This window comes from Hyla sarda, chromosome 6 (genome assembly GCF_029499605.1).
Source record: "Hyla sarda isolate aHylSar1 chromosome 6, aHylSar1.hap1, whole genome shotgun sequence".
Lineage (NCBI taxonomy): Eukaryota > Metazoa > Chordata > Amphibia > Anura > Hylidae > Hyla > Hyla sarda.
The window spans coordinates 256805146-256828356 of record NC_079194.1 but is presented as its reverse complement, the minus strand read 5'-3'; the positions used below and the strand labels follow the sequence as shown (position 1 = coordinate 256828356).

The window sequence follows — 23211 nt, the reverse complement described above, 5'->3', positions numbered from 1 at the left end:
TTTTGTCCAGATGATCTTTTCTTTTTCTGTGATTCTTTTTCGGGGTCCTTTGTACTTATGTCTTTGTTGGCTTCTCCTACTGCTTTGTGACAAAACTGATTACCTCACTTCCAGTGGGCTGGTATATCCTGCCATGGAGGAGCCGACTTTTTTTTCCTAGTGTCAGCACCTCCTAGTGGCAAGAGATTATACCCATCAGTAAGGTGTTCCCCAATGAAGGCTACGAGAAAGAGATTTTAAGGTGAGTACAAAAAAAATCTCCTTTTCTCCCTGCCCTATTTGTATTTTCTGTTCCCACTTGTCCTGTAGGTCTTGTTGGGGTTACCATAATTTGTGGTGGAAAAAAAAGGAAAGTATCCTTGCCATAATAATTGACCAAAACTCTGACAGACCCCCTTCAAATCAACAGGGTCAACTTGTGACCATTTGGATTAATTGGACATTGAGTCTTTCTTTTGTAAAAATTCAGAAGTCATGAAGCTAGTGTGAGAAGAACCTTGTTCTTTTAGTGTACACATTTTCCCCATGCTGGTATAAGTGAACACAGGAGGTGCGCAAAACAGCTAAATATGATAGAAACATTTAAATACATAAAAAAAAAATCAACACAGTATAGGAGGAGAAAACGACCACATGAGAAAATAGTATTCGTCAGGCAGAGGTAACAAGAGGAAGTGTTTCTTTACTGAGAGAGTAGTGGATGCAGGGAATAGCCTTCCTGCAGAAGTAGTTTCTGCAAATACAGTGAAGGAGTTTAAGCATGCATGGGATAAGCATAAAGCTAACCTTCATATAAGATAGGGACAAGGACTATTCATAGTATTCAGGATATTGGGCAGACTAGATGGACCAAATGGTTCTTATCTGCCGACACATTCCATGTTTCTATGTAAATATATCAATATGTGAGCAGATACTAGTGTTATTGGACATTATGCTTTTGTGTGTTTTTTTTTTTTGTTATGTGTCTAAAGTTTTTTTTTTTTATGTCCTAGAATGAAGGAAACAAGAGACAGGAGAACCACCATGGTGAAGTCATTTTGGATGTTGAAAATGGTCATATTTTCAGTGTTTCAAAGTACAAAGGCAACACTGACCTCAGCTACCTATGTATAGAGTCTGATATTGTATCCCTTTATCACAAAGGTATATGCAATGACTTAACCAGATGTGTTAATCACACAATGTGGCTGCTAACTATTTTGTCTCCTAATAAAATTGAAAAGGAATCACAACACCACCAGACCATTAAGTGCAAAAAAGCTGGGTGCTTTTATTTATCAATACAACCTGTAGAATTGCAGAAAGGTTGTAATTGCATTGGTGAATAAAACCATTCAGCTTTATTGCACAGAAGGATCTGGTGCTTCTGCGATTCCCTTTGTTTTTTTTGTTTTTTTTTTCTTGGATGATCTGGGGCCCAGGAGGTGGGGCCTGACATTGTGTGCACCTGACTGTGATTGGAATGAACCACGAAATTGGCGAGTGGTCTTAGTAGTGTTGTTGCAATGCTATTTTTGTATTTTTTCTCTTAGAGATAGAAAAGGATAAGTACTTTTGTCCGATGTGTCTGATTTTCTATTATATGTGCACAGGTTTTATGTGTCTTATGTTATCCAGTAAATCTTTTGTGTTAATTTGTGTTCCTTTCAGCTTCTGTAGAAGATTATTTACCACCAAACATTCTAGAAATTCCCACTTTTGTACCACCTGCAAACTTGAACCCTACGATATATATCTCGGAGGAGGGGGTCTCTGCACAGCTGTCAGGAGCTCGAAAAGATAAGAGCCCCAAGATGCTCTCGCTTTCTGTCCGCATTGACCTGAACCTTGTGAAGAATGTGAAGGTATCACCCGTACTGTGCTTATTAGATAAGTAGAAGTAAAAGTGGTGGACAAAGAAAGAGGCAAAAACCCTTTATTAGAATATAGAACTGAAGGTTTTTATTATTGCATAGGTGTCAGTAGGTTTTAAGGTATAATTTCAACCGCTATCTATAGCTTGGTTAGAATTAATTATTTGTTTATTGGAAAAGACGCAGTTGTTATCCTTGCTGTATGGTTATTAGTCTGAGCTTTTTTAAGCAGTAGAGCTTTTTATATGGTGTAAAATGACGGTAAACATTGCAGGCAGGAAGCCATCAATCAGGATTACCGAGCACGAACACATAAAGGCAAGGACTAGTTTCTTTACATCGATATTATGATGTAAGTCATACATTATTCTGATCAGTATTTCTTGGAAATGACACTACAAACTTAGTGACAGAGCCTGTTTAAACTACAATTACTTTTCACTTTTTTCTGAATTGTAATAGGTGTCTCTGGAGCACAAATATAAGCTATGTTTTCCTGCAGTTGGAATTTACTCTGTTCTGTTAGCAGCAACTGTTTGAATGGGCTGTAAAGTGGAATGACAGTGAAACCTTTTTGAGACAACTTAAAAATTGCACAAGTGCTGCTGTGAAGGCTGCAGATTTTCCATGCACCTGTGACCCTACAATAAGCTTGCCTGTACACGTATTGTTTATTTGCCCCACAGCAAAACTCTGTGGCTTCATTGCAGATTAGCACAGTTTTCCCATGCAGTTTTTGGCCCCACAGCTTGTACTTGTCAGCTCATTGCTTTCGGGACCTGCATTTCAAAGGGGTTGTCGGGAAGGACAAAGCAAAACCAATCCTGTAGATAACATGTATAACATGTCAGCATTAAAAACTCAAACACAAATAGGTATTTAGTTACCCACACCTGCAGTCTTTGTGTCAGACACGATCAATCCAAAAAGAAGGCCCAACTCTCAAGAAATAGTCCAAAATGTAGCTTTATTTCAAATTACAGCAGCATACAAGAAAGTGAACTATTAAAAACATGACACGTTTTGCACACAAGGTCCTTATTCATAGCCATATATGCATATAGTATATAGTGTGTGTGTGTGTGTGTGTGTGTGTGTGTGTGTGTGTGTGTGTGTGTATATATATATATATATATATATATATATATATATATATATATATATAAAAACACTTCCTCTCTCAAGGACACAGCACCAGTCACGAGGTCCGGGTTGAATGCAGTTAAAAAGATCTTTATTGCATCAGAGTATAAAGTCCGATGTTTCGGCTCAGTAGCCTTTATCAAGCATGCTGCATTCAACCCGGACCTCGTGACTGGTGCTGTGTCCTTGAGAGAGGAAGTAATTGGTTATCCAGCATGGCACGCTGGGGGACTCCTGCACTGCACAGAAGGCCATCCAGTGCTGGAATTTCGACATATATTTATACCTTATCGCGGTGGGACGGTCCAAGCTATTTGACCGCCGGCGGAGACAAATTTGCGAGCTAAGTGCCTCACTATTTCATAGTTTCACATTTGCATCTATTACACCATAGCTGTATAGCTCTCCATGTTTTAACTACATATTCATGTTGCACCTATATCCTTGTGCTGGCAGTGTGCTGCTGCATTCTTCTGTTGCTGTATATATAGATATAGATAGATATATATATATATATATATATATATATATATATATATATATATATATAATATATAGCCATGAATAAAAGGGACCTTGTGTCCAAATTGATTAATTGTTCACTTTTTTGTATGATGCTGTAATATGAAATAAAGCTACATTTTGGACTATTCCTTGGGAGACTGACCTTTTTTGATTAAAAAAAAACATAAAAAAAATGGTTTATTGTAAATTAATCTAAAAGGATTTTGTTGTGTACCTAGTTCTGTGTGATGCTAAACATGTGTCCTTGTTTTCCAGGAATTCCTGGTGGCTCTGAGACTTGATGGTGCTACTTTACGTCACCATATGGCACTTCCAAATCAAAGCTGGCACAGTCAAGTGAGTTATTTTAGTTCTATAAAGATAATCTTTGTGTCTGCTGGAACAATAAGAAAACATTTTTGGTGGTTTTGTAGAGATATTTATGGAAATGTGAATGGGGCTAGTGTCAGTTCCCACGGCTATAAACAGAGAAAAACACATGATGAGTGAACACTGAATCGGCACTCTGGTTCCTTAATTCTTAGGATTGCTTCCCCACTGATCATGAAGTAGTGGCATATCCCAACTATATGCCAGCACTTTATAAAATGTGTATACCCCTTTAATGTAACCAATGCCCCAGCACCAAAAAATTACATAGCTGGAGTTCTGCTCCTCTTCTATGCCTGTTAGGGAGTTTCATGACTCCTCCAAGAGCTGCATTGGGTTAAAATCTTCCTCGGAGCATGTTTTAGGCTAGGGCGACACAACAAGTTTGCTTGCATGACATGACATGAAGAACACAATGTCAACAATCACACAAAATTGGAGATTTTCCTAGTCTGGATGGCGGAAAATTATAATATTTTATTAAAGACAGGAGGCGAATATTTATGCTATTCTTTCTTTTAATATAGCTCACAGCAGCAAGGGTTAAAACACAGAAAAAAGTGAAGAAAACTTTAGTGCAACCAAACATATGGTAGTCCCGTAACTGCCAATCCGTGTAGATCCTAGGTCAAAAAACCACCAAACTCCAACTGCCAATCCTCTTTCTCGTTGCAAGGAGGAGAAGTAGAATCAAACTGTGAAATCTCAAATGTAGAACTGGATCTCATAATATGTAACGTAGATGAGTAAATTGGAATCTTGACCACATAGATATTCATGTATCTCCAAATGAAACAGAAAAATAAGAAAACAATAATAAATAGGGAGGGTTAAAAGGGAGGGATAATATTCGCCTCTTGTCTTTAATAAAATCTAGATTTTCCGTCATCAAGACTAGGAAAATCTCCAATTTTATTGAAAGACGGAGGCTCATATTATGCATGTTTTAAAGCTACTATAAAATTCAACTAAAATACAGACATAGAAACACGAGAAGAAGGTCTGAAATAAAAAGTTTTGAAAGTAGATTCAGATGACCAGTTTGCAGCTTTCAAAAGATCTGGAAGAGAACCTCTGGATTGAATGACTTTAGTGGACCTCTGGTGGAATGAGCACCAAAAATAGAAGTGTCAACGCCTGCCAGATCCATCAGGCCAGGGTGGATGAGGTTTACAATAGGAAATTAATAATAGAGAAGAGGAAGGTCTATGTAAATGATTTGTTTTAAGTTCATATGATTGTAAACAATGAACAACATAAAGATTGATGTTGTGAGGAAAAGATGGATAAAACACAGAGTGTAAGTTCATTTTAGTATGTTTATAAATATTAAATAAAACCTATGAGGAGAAAAAGATCTATGAGAGATATCCAAGGCCTTGACATCAGAAACTCTTTTACAAGAAATGAAACATAGAAGCATAGATAGTTTGAAGGAAAGAAGTTTCAAAGATAGACAGTCATTAGGACCTAGGGAATCTAGGAAAGGTAAAACTAAGTTAACATCCCAGGTAGAGGTATATTTGGGAAGAGGAGGTCGTCAAAAATGAATACCTTTAGTCTGCAGACTAAAGGATGTTTGCCTACAGGCATAGAATCGATAGGTAAGTGATTAGAAGAAATAGCAGAACGATAAACCTTAATAGTACTGTAAGTTTTTCCCATGTCAAAAGAAGACAAAAGGAAATTCAAAATATCGTTCAAAGAAGTGTGAATGGGATCCAGATTGGTGCGATGAGACCAAATTTTCCAGGCAGATCTGTAAGCAGATTTGGTGCCTGGTGCCAATGCATCTGAAAGAAACAGAGTTTCTGAAAGAACTAGAGGATGGGAGTTTCCTGAAGGATCCAGAAGTATGGAAGGAGACATGAGAAGAATTCAAGGAAAATCTACAGTCATTCCCAGAAGTTGAGGGAACCATGCTTGGGATGGCCACCAAGGGGTTATCAAAACCACAGTCAATTTCTGGGAGAGAATTCGGAGGAAGAGTCTGGGAATCGGAGAAAATGGACGAAAGCCATACAGGGTTTCTGAAGGCCAAGATTGAAGGAGAGCGTCTACGCCTAATTCTTCTGGATCGTGGCGCCAACTGAAAAATCAAGAAATTTGAAAATTTAAACGAGAAGCGAAGAGGTCTAAATATAAAGGACCCCAATGAGAATTGAGACGAGAAAATATGGAGGGGTCCAAACGCCAGTCCCTGGTGTCTACGAGGAAACGAGAATTCCAATCTGCTATGGTGTTCGAGAGACCCGGAAGATAGTCTGCTTTGAGGACAAGGTTTCTGTCCAGACAAAAGTGCCAGAAATCGTTGGTGATATCTGCTAAAATTTTCTATTTCATACCCCCTAAACGGTTGACGTTTTGGACAGCCGAGATGTTGTCCATCCGAAGAAGTATACAACAATTGGATTTGTCCTTTACGAAGCTCTTCAGAGCAAAACAGCCAGCTAGAAGTTCCAGACAATTGATATGTAGAAGTGATTTTTCGGAGGATCTTTTCCCTCCAGTGGAAAGGTGTCAACAGCGAGCGCCCCAACCTAGAAGGCTTGCATCTGATTCTATCAAAAAATCTGGAAAAGAGTGAAAAACGGCTTTCCCATTCCAAGATTCTATGTGATGAAACCACCAAAGTAATTCTTCTTTCATCTCTGGTGTAAGAGATATCGAATCCGAATAACTTAAACCATAGATGTTGAATTTTGAGGCATTGTAATGCTCTGTATTGCAGTGGGGCTGGAAATATTGCTTGAATGGAGGAAGCTAGAAGGCCCACAATGCGAGCAATATTCCTCAAAGAAATAAGATTCTTGTACAGAACTGAACAAATTTCCCGACAAATTGTTTTCTATCGTCTTGATGGGAGACTTAGGATGTCTAAATTGGTGTTTACCATGAATCCTAGAAATTCCACTTCCCTTGAAGGGGTCAATACAGACTTTTTGAAATTTATAATAAACCCTAGGTCTGTGAGGAGGGAAAGAGTCCATTGCATGTGAAAATGGAAAAGGTGAAGAGACTGAGCCATGATCAGAATATCGTCTAAATATATGATCAGACGAACGCCTCGACTTCTCAAAATAGAAATTACTGGTTTCATCAATTTGGTGAAGCACCATGGAGCCGATGCTAGGCCGAATGGAAGGCAAGTGAATTGCCAAATTAGATTTTTTTCATGAAAATTGGAGGTAAGTTTGGAAAGAGGGATGAATTGGAACCGTGAGATAGGCATCTTTGAGATCTATCTTGACGAGCCAATCTCCATGGAGTAAGAGATGAATACCTTCCATTTTGAAATGGTGGTATCTGACAATGGCGTTGAGAAATCTGAGATTAATTACTGGTCTGTGACCGCCATCTTTCTTTTTGACAAGAAAGAGATTGCTGAGAAAAGCAATGGTGTTTTTTGGAAGAAGTTCCTGAATTTCGGAATCTATAGGGATTTGATCAGTTTTTGAGAACATTATAGGATGAGGGAGACGAGCTTGAGAGGGAGGAGAAACGAACTCTATTTGATAACCCTTTACCGTATTTAGGACCCAGGATTCGGAAATAATCATAGACCAAACCTGGAAAAATGCGTCAGTCTGCCTCCTAGAGATGTGAAATCTAGAGAGAGGGAGGAAGGCGCCTCATGTGCGGGATCAGCAGATCTTGTTAGTGGGGGTGGGGGACGGTAATTCCCAAACCGCTTACCAAAGTTGGTTGTGCGCCCACACACAAGGTAAAATGCAGAAGAAATGTAAAAGAAGGTCCACTGCAGCCCTCCTGGGTAGAAGCAAAATCAAAACCGAATGACCATGGATTCAGGAGTATGTCTGGCGCAGAGAGGAACCATCAGGAAGCCAAGTAAAATCAATGGATTTATTAAATGCAACGCGTTTCGCTGCGCATGCGCAGCTTCATCAGGCATCGCATGCGCAGCGAAACGCGTTGCATTTAATAAATCCATTGATTTTACTTGGCTTCCTGATGGTTCCTCTCTGCGCCAGACAAACTCCTGAATCCATGGTCATTCGGTTTTGATTTTCCTAGAGATGTGGGGAAAAAGAAGAAAGAGTTAATCTTACCTGAAGTAGGTCTGGTTTTCTGGAATCCTCTGGAACCTCTGCATTGCCATGGTCTTCCACGGTAGGGGAAGAAGGGTGTAGAAGAGTAGGATCCTGAAGCTTGGGATGTCCTGGGTTGATGAGGGCCTCGATATTGTTGTCGTTCCTGGTTATTGCGGCTGGTAAAGCGGCCCCTACCTCTCCCAGCCTTAAAGAACACCTTGTTTTGAAAGACCTTCTTGAGTGACGTCTGGGCCTTATCAAGACTAGAGAATCAGCCCACATATTTATTCAGTTCCTTAATAAAGGAGTATCCGAATAATAATCCCTCATTAGAAGGGCCAGGTTCAGTAGAGGCTAGATGGGCAAGTTGAGGATCTAGCCGAAGCAAAATAGAACGTCTCCGTTCCGAAGACAAGGCTGAATTGGCGTTGCCAAAAAAGCAGAGCGCCCTCTGAATCCAGCCATGGAGAATATGGGAATCTATAGGCTTAAAAATACCCAAACGGACAACTCAAACCTGGAAGTAAAAAATTATGACTAAGAAGTATGTAAGTGACCAAGCACTATCAATTAATCCAGGTATTGGTGTTGGCTATAGGTATGTGAACTCCAAACAGAAATAGCAAATAACAAGAAAGAAAAAAACGGAGTCACTTATAAAATGTATATCATTTTATTAATTCCGTGGAATATAAGTACATAAAAATTGTATATATATTAGTAAAAAATACTATTTTTCAAGGAGGAATGAGGCTAAAAGGTGGTGTCACCGGCTCTGCAATGAAGGCTGGGTGTAATATATATATTAATGGATCCACCACAATTAGTACGCAGATTTACAAAAACAGGATGTTTTAGCAACCTGTAGGAAACATGTATATATAAATCTCACAGTGAGAGCGAAAAAATTATTATATATATATAACATGCAAAATAAAGTGCAGTGTGCATGTAAACAAGCATAACATTGTGGGGATACAAAACAGTATAGCGATATACCAGAGTACAGCAGCAATCAGCAGAGACCGGGACAGCACCACTCCAACGTACGTTTCGGTACGCAACCTTCGTCTTCTCCCAGACGAAGGTTGCGTACCGAAACGTACGTTGGAGTGGTGCTGTCCCGGTCTCTGCTGATTGCTGCTGTACTCTGGTATATCGCTATACTGTTTTGTATCCCCACAATGTTATGCTTGTTTACATGCACACTGCACTTTATTTTGCATGTTATATATATATAATAATTTTTTCGCTCTCACTGTGAGATTTATATATACATGTTTCCTACAGGTTGCTAAAACATCCTGTTTTTGTAAATCTGCGTACTAATTGTGGTGGATCCATTAATATATATATTACACCCAGCCTTCATTGCAGAGCCGGTGACACCACCTTTTAGCCTCATTCCTCCTTGAAAAATAGTATTTTTTACTAATATATATACAATTTTTATGTACTTATATTCCACGGAATTAATAAAATGATATACATTTTATAAGTGACTCCGTTTTTTTCTTTCTTGTTATTTGCTGAATCTATAGGCTTGTATAGAAGCGAGTGCTTCTTCAGAGATTTTAGTTAAAGGACCCGAAATATCAATCAGTTTGTCTTGACATGACTTCAACGAGCGGTCCAAGCCTTTTCTGGGATTCTTCCCCGATTTGGAGAGATACTTGACCAAGGTAAGATCAATATCGGGGGTCGATGTGGTAATGTCAGGCAATGTAGGCCTGACAAAAATAAAAATAAATTGTCAGGATAGGAGAAAAATGTATTTAAAAATACAGTAAATAAGATGGTAATAACAGAGGAATCAAATAAGATATATTAATATCAAATATAAACCAAGGTGATGGTGAGGTGAAAAAGGGCGGACTGGGCAACTCGCCAGTTGCGCAGCAAATCTCGCGATAGGCGAGAAGACGCGGAAGAAGAGGCAGTGCGCATGCGCGCGATTTAAAAGATGGCCGCCAAGCGAAAAAAAAGTGCGTCACAAGGGAGAAGAGGACACGAAGCGGTAATGGAGGGTTCCGGGGAGCCGCGGAGACCAGAATAGGATCGCAATAAGCGGTAAGTATAGTAAGCTCTATCCAGACAAGGGGGGGTCAGGCAATATATAAAAAATAGAAATATATAGAAATATAAACATTATATATGTCACTGGGGTAAGAGGAGAGAGCAAAATTCAAGAAAAGAGTAGGAATATGCAGTATATGGATGAAATAAGGAAATAAGAATTTAAAACAACAATATGTAAATGAGAGCAAAAATGGCAGAATGTATAAACAGACACAGGTATATAAATAAATAAATGAATAAATATATAAATAAGTAAATAAATATTTAAATACAAAAGTAAACCTACACTTATAAGCAAATGTGCGTATATACAGAAATACAAAACGCAATGGGGGAGATTTATAAAAACCTGTGTAGAGGAAGAGTGGTGCAGTTGCCCATGGCAACCAATCAGATTGCTTCTTTAATTTTTCACAGGTCTCTTTAAAAATAAAATAAGTAATCTGATTGGTTGCTATGGGCAACTGCACCATTCTTCCTCTGCACAGTTTTTGATAAATCTCCCCTAATATATATATTAGAAAAGACAGAGAGTACGTCCTTCAGCTGTGAGCAGCAAGAAAGAGGATTTGCAGTTGGAGTTTGGTGGTTTTGTGACCTAGGATCTACACGGATTGGCTGTTACAGGACTACCATATGTTTGGTTGTGCTAAAGCTTTCTTCACTTTTTTCTGTGTTTTAACCCTTGCTGCTGTGAACTATATTAAAAGAAAGAATAGCATAATATTAGCCTCCGTCTTTCAATAAAATCCACAGTTTATGCCACTGCTAGACCCAAGACTGTATAGCCACTGGCCAAGCTCAAGAGGTATGCCAAATCAGACAGGCTGCTCTTGAGCAGGAAACCCCATTCAAAGTAAAAAAAAAAGGGAGATTGGCTCCTGTAAAGTAAACAGCAGTGCGCTGTGCACCACTATTTAGTGTACGGCTGGTGGAGGTAAGTGGTAATGCTATGCATTGCCACTTAAAGGGGTACCCAACTGGAAAAAAATATATTTTAATCAACTGGTGCCAGAAAGTTAAACAGATTTGTAAATTACTTCTATTTCCAGTACTTATCAGCTGCTGTATTTTCCAAAGGAAGTTCTTTTCTTTTTGAATTTCCTTTCTATCAGACCACATTGCTCTCTGTTAACACCTCTGTCCAATTTAGGAACTGTCTGGAGAAGGATAGGTTTCCTATGGGGATTTTCTCCTACTCTGAGAGCACTGTGGTCAGACAGAAAGGAAAGTCAAAAAGAAAAGAACTTCCTCTGGAAAATACAGCAGCTGATAAGTGCTGGAAGGATTAAGATTTTTGAATAGAAGTAATTAACAAATCGATTTTACTTTCTGGCACCAGATGATTTAAAAAAATTTTTTTCCAGTGGAGTACCCCTTTAACTTCTTACAATCTGTGGGCCAGGTGCTCTCCAACCGACCCTTGGCATGTAGCGCCTGCACATTTTGGTGCTAGTTTAGTACCATATGTGATAGGGATTTCATACTGCTAAATATGTTGCATGCAATATCAGATGTGATACATGTGGACGTACCCTTTATGGATTTTTAATCATAGGTCGTAAGTTGCACACAACGATGTCCGCATTGACCTTAAACCTTTCTGCAATTTTGCTGATTTTTTCTCTACAGACAAATTGTAGAAATATTTTGTTGTTCTGATGTGTGTGCCATTTTCTGAAACATGACCCATGTTGCCATGTAGTCCTAGGTTTATTTTGCATTCTCTTTTTTAATTTTCTTCTCTCACCTCAGATCATGGATTTTCTGGATGTAGTTGATGATCCCATTTTAGGCTACAGACCCCCAGCTGTCATCACTATACTGCACATCCATCTCTTTAGCTGTGCCGTGGATTATAGGTAATTCAGTTCAAGTGTTTATTCTCCATTCACCCAAAACATCTTGGTGCATTCCATATTATAGTTCCATGCAAAACAGAGCTAGAATACCCATATTTGTGATTTAAAGAGTACCTGTCATGATCTTTTTACATTTTATAATCCTCTCAGTTCACTGCCCCCATCATGATAAACCACCCACAGTCTTTATTTTTTATTCTTTTTTAGTTTTCTACCTTGATCTTGCTCTGTATTTTTTGCTCAGTCAGATTCACAGACTGGGAAGGGGCATTAGCCCGCAGGCTGTGACATCATCTGAAGCCATACAGGGGAGAACTTCCTCCCTCACTCTGCTGCACAAAGCCCAATGCAGTTCAGCTTGAGATGAGCTATGATTGGCTAAGGCTGCACACACACCCCTCAGCACTCCAGACTGCAATTCTTGATTTTGGACTTCTGCCAGGCCAGCAGTAGTCCAAATCTGTGCAAGAGATGGGGGGGAAATGTGTTCTGGACAAGTAGGGAAACACCTAGTGGCAGCTTTTTTAAACACAAATAAAACATAGAAAACTTCATTTTTTTTAAACAAAGTACAAGTTTTAAACAAGTATTTTTTTATTTACCATAAGGAGTGCAGTAGCAAAAATTTATTTTAATAACAGTGTCCATTTAAAGAGGACTTGCGGCCAACCCCAAAACAAATAACATTTCATAACTATTAAATAGCTTAGGGTGCCCAGATTACAGAGCTTTTAACAGTTTCTTGTGCGCTTTCCTGTTCCCGGAATATGAGGGTTTATAATTTAATAATTCAGGGAATCTGTCAGAAGGGGGTGAACTTAATTTTAAGTAATGGTTGGTATTATACAGTTAAGGTGGTGTGTATTATGCATACATGCACAGGTCCTCTTTAAAGAGTAACTGTCAGCTTCATTTCATGTTCAAAGTGCCACCTCCTCACGTTACCTGCTTGATTGACAGCCACCCAGAAGCCACTTTGTATGCAAAGAGCAGGAACAAGATTGGAAACAGGGCTCAGTGCTGGAAGATGAGCCCTGACTGTCAATCAAGCAATAATAGGGATGGGAAGGGGAACTAGAAGGTGTTCCAGCCCTCAGCACTCCAGAGGCTTGGAAATGCATTTGGCACTTGGCACCAGAGATTAGTTTGTTGGTAGTACATGACTGTATCTCATTTTAAAGTTGGGACCTTAAGACTATGTTTACACGGCGAAATGTGTGAGCGGAATTCCGCCTGAATATTCAGCTGCAGCAGAGTCCCATTTATTTCAATAGGATTTTGTTGCACTACACACGGTGAAATTTCTGCAGCAGATGTCTCTGCAGCAAAAATTTTGATTCCGGCATCCACAGAAAGAACAGACTTGGCTATTCTTTCTGTGGATGCCGCTTGGAAATGCATTGCAGTGTATTTCTGAATGTCCCTAGTGCCCGCTGGATTATTCAAATGTGCTGACATTTTTGGCCATTTGAACCCAGCTTAAGGGGGTTTTTAAGCACACTTTTTCTTATTCTTGACCTATTCTTATCCTATTCATCAGATAAGTGGGTATCTGAACACAGCAATCTCTTTTATATTTTTCCTGGCATAGTGCTATACCCTTAGTACCAACTGCACCTGGTATTGCATCTCAGTGAAGTGAATAAGACTGCATTACTAGATACAGCTGCTATCCACCATATAGAGCTGTGCCCTGGTAGGAGGTTAACAAATTGGCTCCTTGATGGTCTAGTCACACGTACAATATTCTGCGCAGATTTGATGCGCAGGATTTTCTGCTGCAGATTTCAATGTAAACTGAATACAGCTTCAAATCCTGCGAATACTTAACGTGTGAATAGACCCTAAATCTGCTGATAGTCAAGAGGTGCACAGAGTTGGATCCCACCAATCAGATATTTGATAAGCCATCAATAAAATAAATAAAAAAAACATAAAAGGCTTTATGGCCTTAAAGGAGTAGTCTCATGGGAAAAAAACAGGATAGGGGATAAGTTTTAGATTGCAGGGGGTCCAAATGCTGGGGCCCCCCACAATCTCCTGGAGTGGCATGTCACTACCCCAGCCCAAAGTGGGGGCCGCCACGCACCCTCCATATATCTCTATGGGAAAGCCAAGGATAACTGAACGGCTCTCCCAGCACTCGGACCCCCTGCAATCTAAAACTTATCTTGCGGCTAGGGAATACGTTTTTTTTCATGATCTCTCCTTTAAGCCATGGAAGAACAGACAGATATATGGGATGTCCTCCTTGCCCTAACGGCTACCTTACAGTATCAGCAATTTCACATGTCAATTGCATCTGACAGATTCTTTTTCAGGCCTTAAAGGGTTTTTACGGGAAAACAGTGTTGTAACACAGGGCCTAAATCTCATATACTTTCTATTGTCAGACCACTCTACCTCCCCGTCAGAGTCCTCCTTACGGCTGAAACATTTACGCTATCCAGCAACATAGTAGTGGACACCTCAACCTTCCTTCTCAGGTGAGTTCTGTAAAAATCTGAATTTGTTACCAGATAACATGGGTAGATGTACAGCCGCTGTTTGTTGCCATTCGCTTATACCAATCCCCCTTTATATCTCACTATTTTAGCAGGAGAGAGTAGAGAATATCATAGGCACTTGGTCATCTCAACTTCCTAGATCAGCGCGTGACTAGAATCTTTCCTGCTTTTCAGATAATTTAGTGTGTTTAGTGCTGAAGGAACATGTGGATGTAGCAAAAGCTGCATGTTACATCCAGATATCCAGCACCACAGCAAGCATCCATAAGCAATCCACAACATATAGCTCATGCCGGGGAGGGGAGACACCCTCTCTTCCTCATATAGTGCCACCCTACAGAATTTGCTTTTATCTCGCAATTGTTATCGCTCCCCGAACCATGTTTGTTCTTTTTTTTCTCATAATTTTTTTCTCTCTTCTAGATTTATTTTAGATGATTCTGCTCTTTATCTGTCAGATAAATGTGAAGCCGAGATTACAGATTTAAAGAGAGGTATGGAAATATTTGTGCAGTCATCTACTCAACACACCACGATAATGAAAGTGGAAATTTATTTCCCACGGTATTTACTAAGGTTTCCCTACATTTTCCACTTTCCCTACACTTTGCTTTTTTTTACACATGCTCTGATCCGTCTGGTTTTCCTCAGCTCAAATCCACCACATTTAATGTGGAAACCTTAGTAAATATGTTGGGTTTTTGTGAAAATGTCGGGAATACGCCCCTTTTCGGAGACCACGCCCATTTCCTGGCAGCCACGCCCCCTTTTCAGGTTTTCTTAGCAAAATGGAGAGTTAGTCAGGGTTTTTTCAATTCTGGTGCAAATTCTGGCACAGACAGAATTTCTGGAACAATGCGACAGAATCTGGCGCACAACCCGACAAAACATGTTGATGATAGTAAATGAGGGCCATGGTTTTATTTAAAGACTATAAACTGCATTCCTCTTGCATGAAAAGGAAACTGCAAGACTAGGCTGGAAGTAATTGCAAATGTTTTATAAATTCATTTACTTTTCGTACCTTTTAGTCATTATAGGTATCTGTCTCGTCCTTGACTTAAGAATTAGGGCGTTCAGTGATTTTTTTTTTTTTTTTTGCGCTGTAGAGAATACTTATGTTAAAATATGTGAACTTTACCTAGGACGACCTGTCAGCATATACGTCTATTCTATATGAAATAATAGCTCTGTGTTGTGTCATTCTACTGGAAATGTGTGAATAAAATGACAAATGTGTGTTACCATTCCACTTTTTTATTAGGTTGCTGGCAGTATCACAGTGTGGGAATGGTGTTGCAAAATTATCAATTTATTCCATCTACAGCATTATTATTTTTTTTCTTTTTTGAGCTGCCATTTCTTGAGAGCTGACAGGTCCACACTGTCTTAGTGGTCAGCACAGTTGCCTTTCTGCACTAAAGGTTTTATCGTTTGTAAGGTTGTAATAAATGACAAAAGTCCATCAAGTTTAACCTTAAAGGGGTTATCCAGGAAAAAACTTTTTTATATATCAACTAGCTCCAGAAAGTTAAACAGATTTGTAAATTACTTCTATTAAAAAAATCCTTTCAGTACTTATGAGCTGCTGAAATTGAGTTGTTCTTTTCTAAGTCCTCTCTGATGACACCTGTCTCGGGAACCACACAGTTTAGAAGCAAATCCCCATAGCAAACTACTCTGTGCAGTTCCTGAGACAAACAGAGATGTCAGCAGAGAGAACGGTTGTCAGACAGAAAAGAACAACTCAACTTCAGCAGCTGGTAATTGTTGGAAGCATTAAGATTTTTTAATAGAAGTAATTTACAAATCTGTTTAACTTTCTGGAGCCAGTTGATAGAAGAAAAAGAAAAAAGTTTTTTCCTGGAATACCCCTTTAACCCCTTCCCGACCTATGACATACCTGTATGTCATGAGTGGGAAGGTGTCAGGTACGTCATGAACACTTTTGCCACTACTCGCTGCATCCCGCAGCGCCCGGTAAGATGGTGGCTATCTTACCATGCGACCACGGGGGGTTTCATCCCTCCCCCCCGCCCCCCAGCGATCGCTGCTATCAGCTAGTCAAATCTGACTAGCTGATAGCAGCGCGGTGTGTGAGTCCCGATCACGGGGATCGGGACACACACCGCTCTGCTAAGTGTCCCTTACCCGTCCCCCTGCGTCACTTACCTGGCCATGCGGTGTCCCGAGCGGTCCCGGCGCGAGCGGCGGTCCCAGCGGTGGTGCGTCCCCGCGGTGAGTTTGCAGCAGCAGGGCGGCATCTTCATTGGCAGCAGTGAGATCGCCGTAAAGCAATCTCACCGCTGCCTCTGGGAGTTTGAAATCTGCAACTCCCAGCATGCCCAGACAGCCTTTGGCTGTATAATGATCTCCAATCTGTGCTCTTCCAGATGTTGCAAAACTACAAATCTCAGCATGCTCAGTCTGTCCAGGCATGCTGGGAGTTGTAGTTCTGTAACATCTGGAAGAGCACAGATTGGAGACCATTATACTGTGGACCTCCAGATGGTGCAAAACTACAAATCCCAGCATACCAGACTGCCCAAGCATGCTGGAAGTTGTAGTTCGGCAACTGATCCTTCAGATATTGCCGAACTACAACTTCCAGCATGCCTGGGCAGTCTGGGCATGCTGGGAGTTGTAGTTTTGCAACAACTGCAGGCACACTGGTTTGGAAACACTAAGTTAAGTAATACATTTTCAAGTGTTTTGCAACCAGTGTGCCTTCAGCTCAGCCTAGGGCTCTCCCTGGAAGGGGTGTGTCCTTCCTACCCTTTTGTATGTGTCAGGCGTACTGCGGTTACGCTGCAGTCTTCTGGAGTGACCTTTCCTATACTCAGACCCTGGGAATCCAGCTGGGTTCTCATTGGTTCTCCCTCCATTCCCGTTCTGACGGGATGTCTCTTAGGTCTGGTCTATTACTGTTGGTCCCCTTATGGGGCCCTGTCCTGCGTGGCTGCGGTGTGCCTTCTTTTCTGGCGGCTTTCCGTTTCCTTCAGCCTTGGTGATGGTTCAGATTTTGGTCAATTGTAGCGGCCCGGCCCCCGACTCCTCCGCTATCCCATTCGTCGGGCAGTATTTCTGTTCTGCACTCCTTCACTCCTTATGGCCGTTTTTTCGCCAGGGTAGTTTTTTCGTGGACAGCGGTTTCCCCTTTTTTCCTAGGGTTTCTTGTCTCTCTATATGACCCGGGTGTCTTGGGTCTCTACAGAGGATGGACCTTTCTTTTGAGTCCTGGTCCATCTCCTTGAATGGGAGTCCTTCCGGGAGCTCTTTTTCTGGGGCCGGTGTGTCTTTGACCTGGGGGCTCGTCCGCAGGCCTTGCGGACATGCGAATTCGGTCTTGGGACTGTCTCCCTTTCGCTGGTGGTTGTTTGTTTTTTTTCCCACCCTAGGGGACTGCTTTGGTATGTCCCATCAGTTAGGTGTCCCCCAATGAAGAGCAACCGAGAAAAGGAGATTTTTTTGTACTCACCGTAAAATCTCTTTCTCGTAGCCTTCATTGGGGGACACCGCACCCACCCATTTCTTTGTCTTTATGTTTTCTTGGGTTCTCCGGGATTCCTTTCTAGGGTCCTTCGGACGTACTTCCTCGTGAGCTTCTCCTACTGCTTTGTGACTAAACTGGTTGCCTCACTGCAGGTGGGCGGGTATATCCTGCCAGGGAGGCGCCGACTTTTCTTTTTTCTAGTGTCAGCGCCTCCTAGTGGCAAGAGCATATACCCATCAGTTAGGTGTTCCACAATGAAGGCTACGAGAAAGAGATTTTTACGGTGAGTACAAAAAATCTCCTTTTTATAAACAAATTTGGGATCGCCGCGTGCGTAAATGTCTGAACTATCAAAATATAATGCTAATGATCCCGTACGGTGAACAGCATAAACGTTAAAAATTTAAGTCCAAAAATCCTGCTTTTTTGTCACATTTTATTTAAAAAAAATTAATAAAAAATCATATAAAAGTTTTATATATGCAAATGTGGTATCGATAAAAAGTTCAGATGATGGCGCAAAAAATGAGCCCTCATACTGCCCTATATACGGAAAAGTTATAGGTGGTCAAAATAGGGCGGTTTTGGTTTACTGATTTTGTACAAAAAGTTTTAGATTTTTTTTAAGCGGTACAAAAATATAAAAGTATCTAGCCATGAGTATCATTGTAATCGTATTGACCCACAGAATAAAGAACACGTGTCATTTTACTGTAAAGTGTACAGTGTGTAAACGAAACCCTCCAAAATGTGCAAAATTGTGGTTTTCATTCAAATTTCCTCCCTAAAAAAATATTTTTTTGGGTTCTCTGTACATTTCATGGTAAAATCAGAGGTTTCATTACAAAGTACAATTGGTCACGTAAAAAAAAAAGCCCTTATATGGGTCTGTAGATGGAAATATGAAAGAGTTACGGATTTTAGAAGGCGAGGAGGAAAAAACTAAATTGCAAAAATAAAATTGGCCTGGTCCTTAAAGGGGTACTCCGGTGGTTAAGATTTTTGGCTATATTGCATCTTCTTTTAATATTCATGTTTTTTGCAATTGACATGTATTATATGTTTGTGTAGCATGTGTCTTTTTTTTCTTACCCGTTTGTGGGCCAAGAAGTTCTGTGTTGGATCTCTGACTCTTGTCCACAGGTTAGGATTAGGCTGTGGACAAGATGTCATGTTTTGTTTTTTTCTCTGTTCTTTCAAAACTGCATGAGAAATAGGCCACGCCCCCTCCTCTCCCCCTCCAGGTGGTCACATGTGTGCATGAGAGCAAGAAGCTCCTACACAGCTCCTCATCTCCCCCTCCCCCTGCTTTTTCTTATGAGGACGCAGGTCTGCACTGAAAGAAGACAGAGAAGATGTATGTGAAGGGATAACAAGGTGCACGGGCTGGGGATGTATAGACTGCAGGGGAATAGATCTCGGACTGGGGATGATTTCTATTTGTGAAGGGGGGGGGGGGGGCGGCGACTCCTGAATGACACATGCTGGGAGTTGTAGTCCCTGTTATGTGTGTGTATGCTAGTGTTTACAAACCAGTCTGCCTCCAGCTGTATCAAAACTACAACTCCCAGCATGCCTGGACAGACTTTGGGCATGCTGGGAATTGTAGTTTTGCAACAGCTGGAGGCACACTGGTTGGGAAACACTGTCCTAGCCTATTCAGCATACACATCATATTACACCAGTGTTTCCAAACCAGTGTGCCTCCAGCTGTTGTAAAACTTCAACTCCCAGCATTCCCTGACAGCCTTTGAGCATGCTGGGAGTTGTAGTTTTGCAACAGCTGGAGGCACATTGATTGGGAAACACTGGCCTAGCCTATTCAGTATATTACAAACAAAGTGCATTGTTTCCCAACCAGGGTGTCTTCAGCTGTATCAAAACTACAACTCCCAGCATGCCCAGACAGCTTTTGGCTGTCCGGGCATGCTGGTAGTAGTAGTTTTGCAACACCTGGAGGCACCCTGGTTGGAAAACACAGGTGTATGCCCTACAGAGGTGTGGTGAACTACAACCCCCAGGAGACTACAGAGGCAGCATGCTGGTGTTATACCACAGACTGAAGACTCCTGAATGACACATGCTGGGAGTTGTAGTCCCTTTTGTGTGTGTATGCCAGTGTATCCCAACCAGGGCTGATTTATATTAGTGTGCTGTGTATAAGGGGGCTGACCCGGAAAAATAGTAGGGTGAGTAAAGGGCAAAAAAAAAAAAAGAGCTGCCCCAAACCAGCAAGGCATGCGGCATGCTGGGATTTGTAGTCTTCACCACAGCAAGAAACAGGAAATGGAAGCAAATATAGGAAAATAAAGTGCAGGATAAAAAGACAACAAAGACCGGAAATATAGTTGCCTGAACAACAAGAATAGAAATTAAACAAAACAAATAGGGTAAGTCAAAAACGGAAAAACACGTTGACCACCGGAGTACCCCTTTAACTAACTGACTTAAATGTACTACTTCAAGTTTCTCTAGTACATACACCAAAGTAAATATCTCACTTAAGTAAACACTTTAGGGATTGTAGCCTATTGAAATTCAATTGCTGCCACTGTTAGATTACACTTCTTCTTCTCCTTCTTTGCGTTTGTGAGATGCTCTACCTGGCCTGTAGGTGCTCTTGCGAGCTAACAAATGAAACACGTAATTCTTAAAGTAACCTAGGTAGGTTATGTGAAGTGCTCTAGGGGTAAGTATAGTGTAGCCGATAGACCCTAGCTGCCAATCTTACTGTGACCTAGCTTCCGCCTAGCCTGTATACCTTATGTGTACTAGCAGGAAACTAATTGTTGGCGAATAAAATGTGTGAGATAATAAAATTGTTTAGTCAGCTTGAAACTAAAGGTATAAACAGCTGTGCTAGTGTTTAGTTAGCCTTATAAAGATGTGTAGAGAGCTAATAAAATGTCTCAGGAGCTAGAAACTACATGATAGATAGCTGCCTAAGTGTCTAGTAAGCTTTAAAATGTATAGTAAGCTTAATAAAAATGTTTAGAAGCTAGAAACTAAAGGTCTAGCTAGCTTCATAATTATTTAGATAGCTTTATAATTGCTTAGATAACTTCATAAATGTCTTAGAAGCCTTCTTAGATGTCTAGTAGGATTACTAGTCTACAAAATGTTTAAAATGCCTAGAAAATGTCTAGTAGGTTTAACCCCTTAAGGACTTAGGATGTACCTGTACGTCCTGAGCCCGCTCCTGGTGTGAAAAACGGGGTCACGCCGTGACACCGCATCGCACCGGGTCGGTCCTGGCTGCTAATCATAGCCGGGACCCTGGGCTAACAGCGTGCAACACCGATCGTTGTGCCGCGCGCTGTTAACCCTTCAGACGCGGCGATCAAAGTTGACCGCCGCGTCTGAAAACGAAAGTAAACGCTTCCCGGCAGCTCAGTCAGGCCGATCAGCTGGGGCGCAGGAGGAGGTCTCCTTACCTGTGCCCGCGGCGTCCGATCGGGGTTTGATTGCTCCAAGCCTGAACCACAGGCTTGAGTAATCGAGCCCCTATCTCGCTGATCCGTGCAGAGCTATGGCTCTGCAGGGATCAGCATAGGAGATCAGTCTGTGCAGTGCTATCGCTCCCTATGGGAGTTAACAAAGGTCATTTAACCCCTTCTTTAATAAAAGTTCAAATCACCCCCCTTTTCCCATAAAAAAAACTGTGTAAATAAAAATAAACATGTGGTACCACCGCGTGTGTAAATGTCCGAACTATAAAAATATATCATTAATTAAACCGCACGATCAATGGCGTAAGCGCAAAAAAAATTCCAAAGTCCAAAATAACATGTTTTTGGTCGCTTTTTATATCATGAAAAAATGAATAAAAAGCGATCAAAAAGTCCAATCAATACAAAAATTGTACCGCGGCAGATCACCACCCCATACGCAGAAAAATAAAAAAGTTGTTATAGGGGTCAGGTCAGAAGATGACAATTTTAAACGTATAAATTTCCGTGCTTGTAGTTATGATTTTTTCGAGAAGTACGACAAAATCAGACCGATATAAGTAGGGTATCCTTTTAATCGTATGGACCTACAGAGTAAAGATCATATGTCATTATAACTGAAAAATGTACTGCATAGAAACGGAAGCCCCCAAAAGTTACAAAATGGCGTTTTTTTTTTCAATTTCGTCGCACAATTATTTTTTTTTCACTGCAAAGTAGAATTGGTGGCGCAAAAAATAAGCCATCATATGGATTTTTAGGTGCAAAATTGAAAGGGTTATGATTTTTAAAAGGTGAGGAGGAAAAAACGAAAGTGCAAAAACCGAAAACCCCTCAGTCCTTAAGGGGTTTTTAACCTAATGTGTATAAAAGTTTGTCAGTATGTAGATTCTGTCTAGTTAGAGATCCTGCTTAAGTCTGTCCTAGTTCCTCTGCCTTAGGGGACAGGCGTCGGGTCGACTTATTTTAAGTAAGGGGGTTTGTGGTGCCCCGGCACCGGATTGCATCCGCTGCCTTGTGGTGAGGTCCCCAAAGTCAGAGTCCCTAGGTGTAGGTGGGGTCCTCATCCTTATCTAGCCCCTTGTCACCCCTTTTGTAATTAAAATTATTTAAATTTAATGTATATATTTATATAGTAGGTGTACTTACCTAGTTAGCGTCGCAGGACCTGTGGGTCACGTGATGCGTTTCAAAGACTCTATGGTTTGTAGTTCAAGGACCTTTGGAGGAAGTCAGGTGTTTACCCATCAGGCTATGTAACGGTGAGTGACAGCTGACTTGGACCAATCCAAAACGGCCTTGCCCATATAAGGGAGCGGCGGCCATTACTCTCTCTCTTTTTCCTTGTGGGCGGTTGACAGAGAAGGATCTGCGCTGCTGTCATCAGTGAGTTAGGCCCGAGCCTGTGAGTGTAATCAATCCCTAAGCACTCTGCAACATCACCGGACCGTATCTAACCCCTAAATCCGGACAGATCTTCGTAAATTACCCTAAATTGTAAGACTTATAACAAAAGTCAAGGTCCGCAACAACTGTCAGTCACTGAAGTGTATGGAGACTGTATTAATGAGACTGTCACTGTTCATTGGATGTACCACAAGTCTTTAAGTAAAGTTTATCCAAGTTCAACTACCTTGTGGACCTTCAGTCATTTTATGCATGCACCTATCGTTACTGGGAAGAGCGGCGATAGGCCGGAGAATTACCTCAGCATACAAGCCCTCAGCCTGGCGTCACGAACAATACTCTTTCCTTGCTGGGCTCCTGAATGGTATACATGGGTACACTATGCACCCCAGTATTCTATACAGCTGGCGTAGGTAAGTAGTGATGCTGTGCACCCTGTATATGCTATATATATATATATATCACTCCT

The 23211-nt window shown here is 40.9% G+C and overlaps 1 protein-coding gene across 1 annotated transcript in view; it reads left to right on the top strand.

Moving 5' to 3' along the window:
* Positions 1–23211, top strand: part of ATG2A (autophagy related 2A) — a 157625-nt gene that overhangs the window by 70082 nt on the left and 64332 nt on the right. Inside the window, exons 21-26 of the mRNA XM_056527047.1 lie at positions 996–1146; positions 1654–1847; positions 3780–3860; positions 11780–11886; positions 14280–14372; positions 14817–14887. Of these exons, the coding sequence (XP_056383022.1) occupies positions 996–1146; positions 1654–1847; positions 3780–3860; positions 11780–11886; positions 14280–14372; positions 14817–14887 (697 nt within the window). The remainder of the gene's footprint in view (positions 1–995; positions 1147–1653; positions 1848–3779; positions 3861–11779; positions 11887–14279; positions 14373–14816; positions 14888–23211) is intronic.